Below are 17,208 nucleotides of genomic sequence, written 5' to 3' on the forward strand. Positions count from 1 at the left end.
TTATTATTATTATTATTATTATTATTATTATTATTATTATTATTATTGTTATTATTATTGTTATTAGTAATAATAATATTATTACTATTATAATATACAAAGCGTTTTTTAATTATAATAATACAAATGTTTTCTTAAGGCGATAAAAATCTATGGACAGTTTCTTTCACGTAACACCCAGAAGATAATATTAGTCAACAACGTACGTTTTTTCTACGTCTGTAAAGTTATTTAATTAACGAAACAAGTATACATAAATAGAATGGATCGTTTTTATTTCTATATTTTTTCCACTGACTCTATTCGTTTTGATTTAAATATTAATTCAATTTCTTTTTATTATTATTATTAATAAAAAACATACAAACAATTAAAACGCAATAATATTTGTTAAATTTATTCATTCGTTCCTTCGGATGAGTGTATTTTGACGACGATTCATTTATAAATTATACTATTACATCCGTACGCAATCGTTCTAATGTACCACGAAGAAACACTAAAATATGTGTATCTAAATTACATAATATTTCACCACATCAATTACTACATTAATAGTAGGTACGTCCACAATAAAGTCATACGATTGTTGTTATTAATTATGAACTATCTAATCTAAAACTAACTTAATCTTATAATATAACTATCTACGTTAATCTATGCATTTAAAATTCAAACAACATTCACTCACTTTACTTATTGGTAGTTTCACCTCAAAAACAACAAAACTTGTGAACTTTCAATTTCACATTGTGGTTCTCCTAAAACTCTGAATGTTCAGGGATTTTTCAAAAATCATAATTTTAAAGGTCAAAATCGTTTTGGAACGGATGTATTCATTTTTTCATTTAGGAAATATTTTATTCTATTTCATACGTTTATTTTAAAAACTACAGCTATTGTGATTTATATATTTTAATATCGTATAAATAAATTAAAATAATATTATTAGAAAATATGATGATTTTGCGCATTATCTCAAATAAAATTTTTAGATTTAAGATTATTTAATGTTTTAATTTAAAATAGTTAATAATTATGAGTGTTTATAAACGATTTTCCAAATTTCTTACTGACAAAGTGATAAAATAATTTGTATATCAAAAAAAAAATGTTTTAGATTTTAAGTAAAGCAGAACATTTTTTTTATATAAATATTACAATTCAGGTACAAAATCAATATTAAAAGTTTCGCGTAACAACTTTTTAAATCGAAAATTTGACTTAAGACGTAGTCATAATATAAAATGAATTGGTTAATATTTTCGATCTCTTTCGACTAATTTAGTTTCTTTTTTAACCGTTACCATAATATAAAATGTATATCATATAATCATAGTATTTTATAAATTTCTTCTTTTGCCAGAAATACTATAATTTTCGAATAAAAGTTTGACACATGTTTGTGAACTGCTCGAATAATAATTTTCTTAATGAACTATACAATATACACCGTACATGTTGTAATATATCCCAAAATCAAATATACTGTATGGATGAGTTGGTTTTTTCAATGCATGACAAATTTAATTTTATACTCAAAATCTGTTTAAAACGAAATCCTCTAATTATTATATTAAACATCAAAAGAAACTTTGAAACCTTGCCAAAAATTTGAATACTCTCCGTAAGTAATTGAACGCACTCTAGATCAAAGGATGATCAAACGATTATCACAACGGAAACAAGTAAACAGATAGATGTCGCTTTAATCTTACCAACATTTAAATAAAATATCAAAATGTAATGAGACACCATCGTGATAAAATCTTAATTATCTAATACATCTAATACATCAATACAACGTGAAAATAATAATGTGCCAATATTTTTGTTTTCTTATTTAAAAATACCAGAAAGAGGACTAGTACTTTATCCTATTATCATTATCACTTTTTGCCTACTCCTTAATATGGCAGAATGACGTTCATCAGCTATTCGAGTTTTACTGATTAACTTGTCACGCACTTTCACGTGATCAGGCTGTTTATGAATTGTGTATAAAAACGATATGAAAATAATCAATAGGCTTTGTGATCGAACTCAACAAATACTACGTCAAATCGAACCATTCAGAAAAGCAATACGACCATTTTGGTTGAGATGACTACATACGTAATATGTGAGGATTGTATTGAAAATTTCAAGATAGAAATGAAAAAAACCCTGTAAAACTTGACCGAAAAATAAAAATGAAAAAACACCGTTTGACATGTGATAATGTTTTCATTCCGTATGTCAGTTATGTGTCTTGCGTACACGCGTGTTCAAAAAATTATAAACGTAAAATGAAAACAATTCCGTTTCATCGTAAACCGTACATTTAATTATAATAATATGTGCGTATATATATAGCATGCTATGAAAGGTATTAATGCACATTATTAAGTATAATGTTACCCACGAGTGTTCAAATCAATATCAGCGAATGGACAGTCAAGCAATTGATGCACATAGTTTTACCGCTTCCTTATAGCTGCTATGGTAATTATTTATACTTGCCGGCAGCACCGCACTGAATAGAAAGAAACCCCTCCATTTTTGGTGAACAGTATTTTTATACTCTTATTTCTTGGCACTGACAATACGCCCTGTGTGGTAATAACAATAATAATGCAGTCATGTTATTAAATTCAATAATTGGTTTATTTTTTATCCATACCACCCTTATTTTATACGATTGTTTAGTGCAGACAAGGTTTGATGTATCAAATACTATGGTTTTATCGATTTTCTCGTACATCGATTGTCAAAGTTACCGAAAAAATAAAATTTCCAACAAGATTAAAAATTCCTTAACATTCCTTAACGGAAAAATAATCTTCAGAAATGTTTTAAAAATGAAGTTCTTATACCTAGTAATTGAAGTATGAAATATTTCTCGTGAAATATTTCACAAAAACGTGGAACACTGAGATTTTTTCTAATACAAATATTAATGATGATTATTAATAAATTATTAATTATATGATGTAAAAGTTCGAGTTCTAAATATAATCACTGATATTAATGGATGAGCATCGTGATTGACATATTATTAGTACATTGGATCTTGTTTTCGATTATTTATAGCATTATAGCAAAATTTGGTTTTATCCCTAGGAAATGGCTTATTGTTGACGATATCGACAAACAATGTATCTAATATGATGGTACTATTATTATGACTAAATATAAGTATAATATTTATACTTTATTTATTTTTAATGTACCTATAAAATATAATATAAGTATTATTATTATTATTTGTTTATTATATGTATATCTTTTATCAACTCCTTAAATTCTATAACAAATAAGCAAATGTATTATACTAAACTGACTAAACAATATTCCTATTAAAAATTTGGCTACAAGGTATACCACATTTGTATTTATATATATAAATAAATAAATCATAAATTGATAAGTAAACCATGGTTAAAGTCAATACGCCAGCACTCCGTTAAATAAATGTATGTGGATGACAAGTATAATGATACGTAGTACATTTCAGACGTATCCCAAATAATTAAATCTATCAAATATACTAAATTACTAAATAACTGAATTTTTATTTTTATTGAGAAAATTAATAATTAACTTGATACATATATCGATTACTGCAGATCGAACTGCTTCGAGACAATATATTATGTATAAAGTTGAACTCAAATGTGTGACAAGACGATAGCCATGTTAAATTTCTTACTAAATAGTACCATGAAAAATTTACTACATAAATCACTGTTTAAAACTAGGGGTGGGCCGATCCTAGAACCGATACTTGGTATCGGCCGATATTGGTGATATTGGAAATATCGGTATCGGCTTATTTTCAAAACCGATATTTGAACCGATACCGCAAAAACTACTTGTGATTATAATATCGGGTATCGGTAAAAAGTGGTATCGGCCCATCCCTAGTTAAAACATCGAATCTGATAAATATTGACAAAATCAACTCACGCTTCTTAGGATAATTTAATATTAAAAAAAAGCTATCACATTGGAAAAATGATTCAAAAAAAGTTTTAAAAAAATTAATATTATAATAAAATTGATGTAGAACAAGAACATAGAATTTATTTTTATTTTTATTAAATACAGTTGTTACTCCAAAAGTACTTTTTATCTCATAATAAAACCTTTAAAATATTTTATATTCTTGTGTTACATCTTATGACGCAGAACGTATATCCTAGTTTTAAAGAATCGCTTTAATTATATTCTTTCATATTTGTTAATGCCAAAAAAATAAATGTATGAATCTTCCTAATATTCATAGTAATATGTATAATATTTTTATTAAAGTTTTTTGTATAAACAATTATTTCCAGAATAAATATTATTATCATTATATTTATATCTAGTATCAAGTAATTAGATAATTTTATAATTATTCGTAATCATTCGAACGTGAAATAAGTTTTTGCCAAAAAGTTTTTTCGTTCTGCTATGCGTACTCGTAAAAATGTGTTGAAAATATGTACATGTATCGATAGTGACCTCAAAACACATAAAATCTATTTTAAATTGATATGGTATTAAAATTAGGTACTTTCAACGTCTAACTAATTATAATTAGTTTAAAAATATAAAAAAACATTTTTTAAAATAAAGTTTTTGAATATTTCATATATTTATCATATCACACAATAATTTAATTGTATGTCATATGATAATATTGAAGATAATAATAACGAAAAAAAATTTTTAAATACAGATAATCAGACATAAATAAATAATAAAGTATTATTAAAAACTGAAGTGATGATCACATGAATTAGTATAATTTTATTTTTCTATAGTATTAATAAAGATAACTAATTAGTAATAGTTACTACTATGAAATAATAACTTTTGACTTAAGCGTTTAAAATGATTGAATTTGTATTTAAAGTCATCTTAAACAATGATTATTTTTAGAGTTAGGATGTTGATGACCTAAAAAACACACAAAAATTCCCTAAAAAAAATTTAAAAACTCCCTAAAAAAAAATGCGAAAATACCCTAAAAACTTTAAAAAATTATCTTAAAAATTATCTAAAAAACTATTTAAGAAAATGAAAAAAATTTATTTTTAAATAATAATTTTTATTAGAGATATAGGTGTAGTAATGGGTGAAATAGTAATTTAAATTGTGAATTATAAATTATAATATTAATAAACAATAGTATACATTTTAAACATTGTATAAAATTATGAATTATTAAATTTGTTTCCAAATTTAGGTTAAGCACTTGCTCTAAAATCTAAAATTTGAAAAAAATACCTTACATTGTACAACAATTACAGAAATAACCTAAAAGATGAAAAAATTACTTAAAAATGTTGAAAAATGACGTTAAAAAACAAAAAAATACATTTATATCTAAAAATGCTTAAAAATGCAAAAAATATATTCTACGTCAAGAGAGCATGAATCTAATTTTTAGCTAGGATAACATTGTATAGAATCAAAGAAAAATAATTGCAAAAGTCATCAACATCCTAACTCTATTTATAATATTAAAATAATGGTTTTCCCATGATTTGAAAATAGAGTATTTCAATAACATAAAGAAAATAAGCTACATAACAAATACATCGATTTTATCTTTGATCATTTGAGCTTCTATAATTGGTGTTTGAAGTATGAAATATTTCTTGTGAAACATTGAAATTGTTTCTAATACGAATATTATAACAATTAATATTATCATTAATAATTATTATTAATTATATAATCTAAAAGTTTTAGGTATAATTATTGATTTTCCTAATATTATAAAATTATGAAGGTAATTTATGACAATTATACGTAAAAATAAAATTTATTTAAAAAATTTTAAGACATTTTCAAACACTACGAGTATCTGTAATTAGAGCTAAAAGTTTATCAAATATCTACCTATTATTCACGTACAACTGAAAGAAACCAAATAATTTTCAATCAATTTTGATAATAGCCGACTGCATTTTATAATAATGGTAATTTTATTTACTATTATTTTCGAGTTATCAGATTCAATAGAATCAGATAAATAATTTCGTTTTGTTTATTAAAAACGAAAAAAAAATGGACACTTACTCATTGACAAAAAATGTTTTATCATTATGGACTTTGTTGATACACTCCCATTAACCGTTTTACATGTTTTAGAACTTCAGCCTGCGACTACGCGGCATCGACCGGTAAGTTAGGAACGTGGAACAAAGTTAGGTAAAACCAATTAGGAATAGTTAAAAGCTGACCGAAGCAAAGTGTATTAGTTTCGCATAATGCACTGCGTAGTAGTTAAAATAAACGAGTGCGCCGCGGTGTTACAAAGACGCGTATACGATCTCAACACGAAAAGCACAACGCGTTATCGTTACTTACGTAACGGATCGTCGGCAAAGTCGTCGTCCTCGGTTACGCCGTTGCTGCTCATCTTGTCCCAGCCTGCGGAAACACAGAAAAACGTCAAAAATCAAACATTGCACCGTCACCATCCAACACGATGACGAGGTGGAGAGGGGGTATATTTTAGAATTTATATTATTATTATTTTTCGGTAATTATTTTACTATCGTTATTCGAGAAACCCGGGCCGGCCAGCTGGACTTACGCAAAGCTACGATGTTGCACAAAGACATCAAAACTAACGGCTGTCGGCCGGTCCAACGCAGAAACGTGTATTACGACGACGCGATTCACACCGCCGCGTCAATTATTTTCCGTGCACTGACGGCACGAATGGGAATGGTCCAAAAAATGATGAGCAAACGGCAGATTGGTCTTTTGGACGGCAGTCAAAACGCTCTCCGAGTTTAAAATAATGCGAACGCGGTCGGTGGTGGAGTAGGGCACAGGGCACTGATCCACACGAGTGCGCACGTGTGTGCGTGTGTGTACATTTGCGTGTGCCTGTGTGGGTTGACACGGGCGAGTGTGTTGTGTACGTACGGCAAGAAGGACGCGAGCGAAAAAAACATTTCAATAAACGATTTTAACGTTTACATTTATACAGAGCAACATGCGTACGTAATTATCCAGGGGGCAATTACGCATCAAACGGAGCGAATAAAAATCGTATTGTACCTATTTATTTTTCTTGTTACCATTGTACAAAACATTACAAATATGTTCGTAAATTGTCTTTATCGTTTTACGTTGCTGTCCGGAAGAACTTGCAACTGAAATTAATATCTATGGTATCATCTGTTTAAGTTCGTGGAATTTAATTTTGTCTTTAAACAAAACAACGCGATAATGTACCACGTACAAGATAACGATAATTATTATTGATTGACTAATAATAAATAATTAGTAAATAATTGACAGAATCAGTTAGAACCAGGGTTACCACCTTTTTGTTTTCAAAATAAAATACATCACGACTTGAAGATATTTTTTGGCTCACAAAACTAATTGTGAATATATTGCATCGTTACGTTAAGTTACCCAAACCAGTAGAGTAGGTACAAAACACAAAAAAAAAATCTAACCAAAAATTATCTTTATTTTAAAGAACTAAACTTTTTAACAAAATTACAACAACATTTAACTAGTGAAAATATTTGATTTATAAACATATTACATGTTATTTTTAAATGTATACTTTTTATTGACCTTAGCAATTTTTAGTAATTGTTCATCGTTCATAAAAGTATCTTATATTTCAGTACATGTTTCATTAACAGAGATAAATAATTCATAATTTATATGTTCAAACCTACTCTTATTTCTTTCATCTCTATATTTTAATTTCGTCACAGAAAATACTCTCTCACAGTAACAGGGAAATACAGATAAGAATATCAGAGAGTCTTACTCTTGACTAGATTCGTACTAATAGTACGGGTGGCAACCCTAGTTAGAACTAGAAATTAGGAATTATATTTTTATTTAAAATAATGATATACACACATTATTGACAATCATTTTTTTATTGTACTCGAATACTTTTATTTATTTATTTATTTACTATTTTTATTTTGTAAAATATAACATTAAAAAAGTTTATTCTAGAGAATACAGGTATGAACACAAAATAAATTATTACAAATAGTCTATACACTAAAACATACTATTTACTAGAGTTGAGAAAGAATTGTTTTTTTTTTTTTGTACTCGAACTCAACTCGAACAATTTTACAAAGTCGAGTATTCGTCCAACTCTACTATACACTAAATAATTATTATTTTTCAATAATAATTCAACCATTTTAAAAATGTATAAAAAATGTCTACAGAATTTGTAATACAATTTTGCTAAATAAACAAAGTTTTCCATTTCAATTTCCAAAAATTAAAAATCCATTAGTTTTCAATTGATATTTCCTATACATTTTTGAAATGTCAAATTATATCAATCAACTATAATTAAGTCAGTCGGTGTTCTACATATTATTTCAAATTATTCATTATCTCTTTATACATAAACATAATATTGATTACATTTTAGATGGTTTTTTTTTTTTTTTTTTTATGACCAAATTGCAAACGAATGCATAATTTAACAGTATTATTTTCTGTAATGTTTTTTTTTAATAAAATCAAATTAAAAAAATATAAACAGTATTATATTATTTGTATACAATAATAAAATTTATAAAACACTCTAAAACTATTATAAATAGGTACCTACAGCGAAAAATATCTATAACTAGATCATTCCTATGTAACCAAAAAATATTTTGTTTACCATATACACTGTAATATATAAATACCAATCAATTTCAAACATATTGTAACAATTTTACCTAAAAATCAATCAACCATTTTCTTTATATGAATGATGTCTTTGTTTTTCTTCTATCTAAATTTTCTTTACATAACATTATTTTAACAACTGAAAAAATTATCTATTTCACACAAACATCTTATCAGTTAACCCGCCTAATTAGATAAATTTAGGTACTTACAAGTAACATAATATATATATATATATATACCTGCATATTATTTGTTTATCGAAAAAGTAGAAAAATATTATCAAATAATTTTTTTAATATCAGATTCCATAACATACTCATCTAACACGTCATAGACTCAATTCGTGACCTTGGTTTAAACCCTTGCTCGTAAATTTTCACCTAGCAAACATACTCAACAAATATTTTGTTGGACTTTCAAACTATTGGGTTTCATTCTTCGAATCTTCCGCGATTACTGGATGACACCTAATTTCAAATCATTGTACTATAAAGTAGTATGTCCTATCATTGAGTATCCACGAGGATTCCTTCACCAGCTATGAAAGTATGACGTATTATGACGTATATTCAGAAACTTATTACGTGTGATTGCTGTGAGAATCAACATATCTCATTCTCCCGATGACTATTATTCAGTTCAAGGACTTTTTAATCTCTTAAATCTCTCCGATCGTAGAAATGCATACAAACTCTTTCAAACATCAATCCTCTTCCGTTATTCCTTTCTCATCTGTTAACTAATTAGATAACTCCCTAATTATCTGGCTTATATGCACTACCAACCATAATCTTTCTTTTACTCAAATTATTATGTTCCTCATCAACCAGTTTAGTTTCACCTTAATTTTAATTACTTAATATATAAATGTTAATACATCTTTTGGTTATATGTATTAATATAAAAATTAAATTTTAAATTTACATGTTAACAATTTACATGTTGAGCAACTTTGATCTTTACAGTTTTTTGATATGTTCAAAATTGACATTTTTAAGACGGTCGAAAGTTTTAAATTAGGTAATTTGTATTTATTATAATCATTGTGTTATATTAACGTAAATAAACAATTATTATCTTGAATAATTAATTCTGATGTATCATGAATTATGTAATATTTTATAAGTATAATACTATATAATTTAAATACGTTATTTTTAAACATTCTATATTAAAGCCTGTATGGAATAGAATATATTCAGTGTTAGTCTTTACATATACATGTTGCCGAAGTAACTATAATTTGACATTTTTCGTTTAGTGAGATATATAGATGTTCTAATTGATTTAAATGTTTGTTTATACTTCTAATATTAGTGTGTAATATATTTAGCCAACTATTATGATTATACAGTTTTACGTTTATATCATCAATACATCGAATTGGTGTTTTGACGTAATCTAAGGTTTCATAAATCATATATATTATTTTCATAATTTCTTTAAAGAATGTCCATTCATTGATTCTATTAATTGAATAATATGAAGATTTTTGATATATGTACAGAGGTTACTGATTAAGCAGAAGATAATAGGGTGTCTCTATTATCGAGGAACAGCCGGTAAAGATGGATAATAGAGAAAAATCAATTTTTTTCTCTTTTTGAAAATCGAAAACTAACATTATAATTTTATCCAATTGGGTTTTCCCAGCCCGTAATATAAACAAAATTTACTAAAGAATAAAATAATAATACTTAAAAACTATATGGAAATCAACAAATAAGCACTCTGACTCTTAAAAAAAAAAAAAATGTTATGTTTATAATACATTCATGGTGGTTCCGACGACAAAAATTAATAAAATTATTTTTTATTTTGTTATTTTCTGTATTTTAACTCTTTTTTTTCTTTTACGAATTAATTTGTAAAAAACAACAACCACAACATATATGTGAGGTGTCGACTTTTCCTCGCTTTGAGGCATGAGGAGAATTTTCACAAACCCATACATATTATAAGTACATATTTCACACATACACAGGACTGACTAGGATCTACTGAATTAGTGTCCCTAGGTAAATAATAATGTTCCCACGGAAGCAATGTAAAAGCAGTTCCCGTGAGGTCGTCGATTCAAAAGAAAAAAAAAGGTAAATAATAATAAATAAACCACTCCCGACGTATATTTAACACAGCGCTGTTAATCGTACACGCATATCACAAATCCATATCAAAACAATAACAACTCAAAAAGTTGGTTTTTTTAGTTAAACGTATATTCAGATTATACAAACGAAATTACATAAATCAACAAAACTAGTTTATCTTTATCTTTAATATTCTCTGTCAGATGGCAATGTAAGTACATTTTATTGAATGAATGATACCAAGGTATTACCAACAAAACTGATAATCCTGAAAAAAGCATTTTTTTGAGTTGTTACTGTTTTGATATAGGTGTGCGATATGTAGTATTCACTACACCAAAAGAAGTGATTTAAATACAATAATATATATTTTTATCTCTTATTATATGGGTATGTAATATAATCAAAAGGATACGTATAAGGAAATACGCTTGCAATAGAGATATAAAGTAATTTTTTTTTTTTTTTTGACTATATAAAACGAATAGGTTCTTTATGAAGCAAGCTAGTTTCAAGTCTAGAAAACTTAAGGTTTTCATAAAAATTAAAAAATATATACATAAAATTTTAACGATTACTTATAAAGGGCCTAAAAGAGTTAAGCACGTGTACGCTTCTGTGTGCTGTATATCACGTTACTCAAGATGAAACAAAAATATGTAATGCTTACATCAGGGTCGGGCAAATCAAATCAAACTAATGATTAAAAAATAAAAGTGTAAATAACTAATTTATTTATGAATAATGAATATTTTTTTTTATTCCAAATAATTATTGAATGGAATATAATTTTAAGCTTGGGCAATACTTATTTATGAACAATTGTTCATATTTATTTATTTTTTTTTTTAATTATCTCTAAACTCAATTGTGTAGTAAAAATATAAAATAACAATTCAAATAATAATAACAATATTAACAATTAAAGAGACAATATAAAAATTAGAAGTAAGTAGTAGGTAGTAAGTATTTTTAATTGATTATATAAATATGACTTCAATAGAACTTTCTGCTTAAATAATATATCTGACAATCTATTGGACTATTGGTAAATTTGTATGAAACATATTTTCCTACAACGATTTGGTTTCATTTATTTTTCTCAATTTTAAAAGTTTTTCATAGGCAATTATATATCTTTCTTTTGATTTTTTAGGCAATAGATTTAGTGAAACAGCATTTGCCGTTTTAACGATATATGGTGAAGTTAATGGTTCACTACATCTACTGTACTGATTGTCATCTTTTGTATTATACTTGTTTGCGCGCTTCGCAGTCAAACCATCACTTGTTTGATTGTGTGACGTATTCGCGCCGTTTGCAATAAAAAAGAACACTTAACAAGGATAATTAATGAAATTATAACAAATGCCGGGATAAACAAGTCAAAAGCGCTACAGTAATATTAATAAAAAAAATTAATAATAAATATGATAAATCTAAAAATGACAATAAAATCACATATGCTCCATACGCGTTGTAATAATATAATAGACAAATCGTATAAAAATAAATATAATATTTTTAACAAATATAATGGAATATACCTTGAACGGTCTGGCGTTCGAGTGGTTATGCCCACGCGACCGTTTTCACAAGTGCGACGAACGCCACAACTGGCAGAAGAATCGGTTGATCAGCGGCGTCGGTCTCAATTTACAAATAACTGGCTTCTCCGCGCACGACGATAACCGAAAGAAAATTTCCCGAACACGGGTCAGCTACGGTTCGAACAGTCGTCACACACACGAAGTTGTCCCCGGAGATGGTGATTCCATCGTGCTATGCCGCAACCATAAAAACACATGGTTGGTGGCACGGGAAAAACGACGAGTCGAACGTTTGCGGAAAAAAGTCTCAGCATTAAGGGCACACCGATCGAAAATTCTTGAACATCGCACGCCGACACCGTGGTAATCGGGTGCTCCGGTTAACACGAAATGGAATATTTTGAACGGCGACGTGACACTTGCACGAACGATCAAATTTTCTAATTCGAATTATTATGTTAATCGCGCAAAACAAATTTATCCGTAACGCCCAACGCACTTGTGTGGGAACAGTGAAATCGAAATATGTTTAAATGTTTATGCGTCGTGCAAGGAGGTTGTGATATGTATATACTCGTACGATTTAACCGAAAGTTTATGTTTTGTACGGACCGTGGTATACATTTAAGTTTCTGGTTGTGCTGGGAATACGCGGCCAGCGTTCTAGGAAATTTCCACTTTACTACATGGTTTTATAAGGATTTCCACTTTCCCTCCCCCTCCCCGCAATTTTTGCGATTTCCACTTTACCAACCGTCACTATGGGATTCCCATCTTACCGTCTGCTGGACGGATGAATTTGGCATTCCAACACTTCGACCGTGGTCGAAAACCAAACTATCGGTACAGGTGTGACAAAAATGTTATACCTAGAGAATCATGTTTTAATTTCGATTACCGTTTACCTTTGTATTTATCATTTCGATTTCTACGTTTGTATAGCCCTTACGATTGTAACGATAACTTTGAATAGCTGATGAAATTATCTTTTGGTATAAAAGTAATTCAATAGCGGACAATCCAATAAGTAAGGGAGCAGGTTTTAGAATTTTTCAAGAATTTCGTAGAAGATTGAATGCTCTGCAAACTTTTTCAATGCCTATAATAATACACAATAACAGTAAGATATATATATTGAAATAATAGTCTTGAAAGATTCTTCCGATCCCATTAAACATTTCCGTTCTCTCTTAAAATAACAATTATGTATCGTCACCATAATAACACGAAAACAAATAAATTGATCTTGTGTCGTCGTTATTGATATACTTATGTTATTTTGAGCATTATAATTTTTATTAAAAGTAAGACTTTTTAATTGATTTTTATTTGAAACATAATATTATACACTGTACAAGTATAAAATGGTCATAAGAGAATTAACATGATTTATTATCTAGATAATTTTGAAAAAGATATTTTTTTTTTTTTTTTTGGGAAGTCAATTGAAGAATAATCAACCCTTAGTATTACCGTATGTAAGTTTTAAATTTTAAATTTAAAGTTTAAAAATAAACTTATTTCAAATAATACCATTCAATTTTATACCGATTAACTTTTTTTTTCTGTATAATAGACGACTGTGCGATATCTGCTACTTAATGCTTACGCCCGGATTTTAATATACGTATACCTTATAGCTAATATTATACTTAAATAATAATAATCTAGACAATAATTGTGTGAACACATGGACATAAAACGTCAATATTTGGCGGCTGGAATATTCTATAAATAACAATGTATAAAAGTAGATTAAAGTAATAAATAATAATAAAACCAGTTAGTAACCACTGAATAGTGGCCACGGCTATATAGTATTAGAGTACGTATATAGAACTTAAATCGTGTTAGTGAATAATGAGAATAGCAACAAGGTAATAACAATAATTACTTATACTTATATGTATTAGTTATTGGTAAATATGTAGGTTACTATGTAGGAACTTTTGAAAAATGTTCTAAAATTAAAAGTTAGACTTATTTTTTTTTTTTAAACGGGATAAAAAAATAAAATTAAAAAAAATTTGGAATTCGTCATCTTACCCATGTGCTGGGGTAAGTTGACATTTTGCCGAGTTAAGTTAACATAGCATAGTTGTATTATATTTTAATGAGTAAATATGCTTTTTATAAAGTTCAGTGCATTTATTTAAAAATTAAATTATATATTAAAAATCTAAGTCTTAAAAACTTAAAAAACAAATATAACAATAAAATAACATTTTTCTTTCACTCTGAATATAAAATATATAAAACAATAAAATAAAATTGTATTCTTCTTCAGCCTTAATATCAAATATCTAAAACAAAAAATAACATTTTACCCTCTGTCGGAAAATAAAATATTCAGTCTTAATATAAAATACATAAAATAATGAAATAACATGAAAATCAACTTATGAAATAGGTTTTCTGCAAAACTCGCAAGCAAATGTTTTCCAACATTCAACTCCTGCACAAAGTTCGTGAGCCCACCTGCCCACTGGATACACCTAATCCACGATTCACCGTTTTTATCGTAACTATAAAGTTCTTGGCAAAAAATACATTCTTCGTTATAACTTGATTCTTCATTACTCGTATCAACATTTGGAACTTCATCATTTTCCGATTCTTCAGAAGATAAAATTAATTTGCGTCTATTATTTATCCCACGCAGTTTTCTATTTCTTATCTTATTTTCTTTTTTACTCAGCTTTCTTTTTTCTAATCGTTCTCTTTTTTTTTGTTCATTTAAGATTTTTTGTTGTTCTTTCATTTCTAATTTGGTTTTTACTGGTGAGCTTGTTATCTCTAAAGTTGGCAATTTGGCCCTAGGTTTGTGTTTGGAAACAGGTCTCACTGCCACTGGTAAAGCTGGTAGTTTTGGCTGAATGTTTTCAATTGTCCGACTTGGTCCAGGTATAGGGTGCTCTTCATTTATTCGTCCAGGTATAAGCTGATCATTATATATTGATTCAGGTATAGGCTGCTCTTCAATAGTCAATGGTCTTTCTGTAACTTCCGTAGAAACAAAATCATGATCTGAAAAAATATTTGGATTAAAGGGTTCTATACCACAAACACTGAAACCTTTTATGGCATTTCCTACAGTAGCAGCTCTATTATATGATTCACTAAATAGTTTTCTGATGTCACGATCATTTATTGCACGTCCCTGGCTATTTACCATAAATGTATCATAGGCTTGACTATAATACGTCTTCAGAGACGCGAAAACTGCAACGTCTAGTGGCTGTAACCTATGTGTGGTATGGGGAGGAAATCCAAGCATTGTAATATTATTTTCACGACAAGAACGAATGGCTTGTAGAAAAACATGTGAAGCATAGTTATCCAGAATTAATAATATAGGATTTTCAGGAGTTGCTTTTACATGTTTACAAAAATGCTCAAGGTAAAGCAAGAAACTTTCAGAAGTCATCCAACCATTATCATTACATATAGCCACTGAAACAGGAGGTGCTCCTTCTATTAATTGTTTATCCATACGTTTTCTTGCAAATATTAGAAAGGGTGGCACGTATACACCTGTAGCACTTATTCCTAGAACGACAGTGATATTTTTTCCACGTTCTGCAGACACAATTTTTGCAACTCTTCGTGCACCAGTTGGAGAAATAACTTTTAGTAGTTTAGTTGGCACGCTAGAGATACCAAATTCGTCCACATTGAATATCGAGCTGGCATTAAAATGTTTTTTCAAGTTTAATTTCTTTTAGTTTGTTAAAAAATGCGCCAACATTTATTTTATTGTATGCCATAAGTCGACCAATAGAAGTTGCTTCTGGTTTTCTAATACTAAAGGTATACTTAGACATAAAGGTATGCATTCAATTATCATCTGCTAACTTAGTCTGTTTATTGAACCAGTGATGTATACCATTTTCCTCAGTAAAATCATACACTAACCTTTGGCACTGTAATTTTGTCAGACCGAAAGAACGTTTATCAATATCAGTAATATAATTTTGTAATGCTTGCAATTGTTCATCAGTAAATGTGTTTTTAAACCTGCCTTCATTTGTCAGATAATCCTATAGCAAAAATAAAATATATAATTTGATGTTTAAAATTAACAAAATAATTTACTTCTGGTTTTTTTTTTAAATATCGCCTCAGTGTTGGTTCCGGTATACCAAATTTTTTTGCAGATTTATTACATGAAGGTTTTACATCGTTGATGTAGTCATTTATAGCCAATTTTATTATTGCTTTGTCCCACCTTGGTTCAGTTTTTCTTATATAGTTTCTTGGCATTGTTTCTATGATGTAAACGTACACAAATTAACAAAAATATTTAATAAAAAATTTAATCAAACGGGGTAAGTTGACGATAGTCATCTTACCCACGTCAACTTGACCCGATCGATAATATTTCAATCATGATAATATTTTTGTATTTTTAACATACGTAATATATATAAGTATACATAAAAATAAAGCTTACACTATACTTTATTGATTTAAAATAATATATATTGGATTTCACTTACCTTTTTTTTGGAAAAACGTTATTTCAAAACGCAGAAAATTAAAGTGTGTACGGTGATAACAGAAAATCGTAAATAAAAACACATGGTCTTCATCATGATTATTTCTTATCGGTAAAATAGTTGTTCCTAACATCATTCCCTACATTTCTTGTAAAACATCAGCTGTTAATATAATCTACTATCAGTTATTATAAATTCGTCATCTTACCCAGCTCGTCAACTTACCAGGGTAAATACCTACGGTTAAATAAAATAAACTTACCAATTTATATGGAATATTTTTAGAAATATTTAGAATGTTGAAAGTTTGGTTTTTAATCATTTTATTGAACTATTTTTAAGAACATACTATTCATATTATATAATAAATACGACGTATCATTTTTTTTTTTTTTTTTAATATTT

General features: G+C 27.8%; 1 protein-coding gene across 1 annotated transcript; it reads right to left on the bottom strand.

Moving 5' to 3' along the window:
* Positions 1–6,337: 6,337 nt before the first annotated feature.
* LOC112692475 lies at positions 6,338–16,567 on the bottom strand. Its single transcript, XM_025567150.1, has 4 exons — positions 16,484–16,567; positions 16,220–16,344; positions 14,855–15,990; positions 6,338–6,408 (listed from the first exon to the last, which is right to left on the bottom strand). Exons 1-4 carry the CDS (start codon positions 16,565–16,567, stop codon positions 6,338–6,340), a joined length of 1,416 nt encoding a protein of 471 aa, XP_025422935.1.
* Positions 16,568–17,208: the final 641 nt, after the last annotated feature.

Source organism: Sipha flava, unplaced genomic scaffold (genome assembly GCF_003268045.1).
Source record: "Sipha flava isolate LNK unplaced genomic scaffold, YSA_version1 73_pilon_pilon, whole genome shotgun sequence".
Lineage (NCBI taxonomy): Eukaryota > Metazoa > Arthropoda > Insecta > Hemiptera > Aphididae > Sipha > Sipha flava.

What these genes read in the sequence shown, in the direction of transcription:
- LOC112692475 (XM_025567150.1), bottom strand. Translation starts at nt 16,567, where the DNA reads ATGCCAAGAAACTATATAAGAAAAACTGAACCAAGGTGGGACAAAGCA. An exon ending in TAAATGACTACATCAACGAT is followed by an intron (nt 16,345 to 16,483) that starts GTAAAACCTTCA and finishes TTTTTGCTATAG; the next exon opens with GATTATCTGACAAATGAAGG. An exon ending in ACAAAATTACAGTGCCAAAG is followed by an intron (nt 15,991 to 16,219) that starts GTTAGTGTATGA and finishes TTTTAATGCCAG; the next exon opens with CTCGATATTCAATGTGGACG.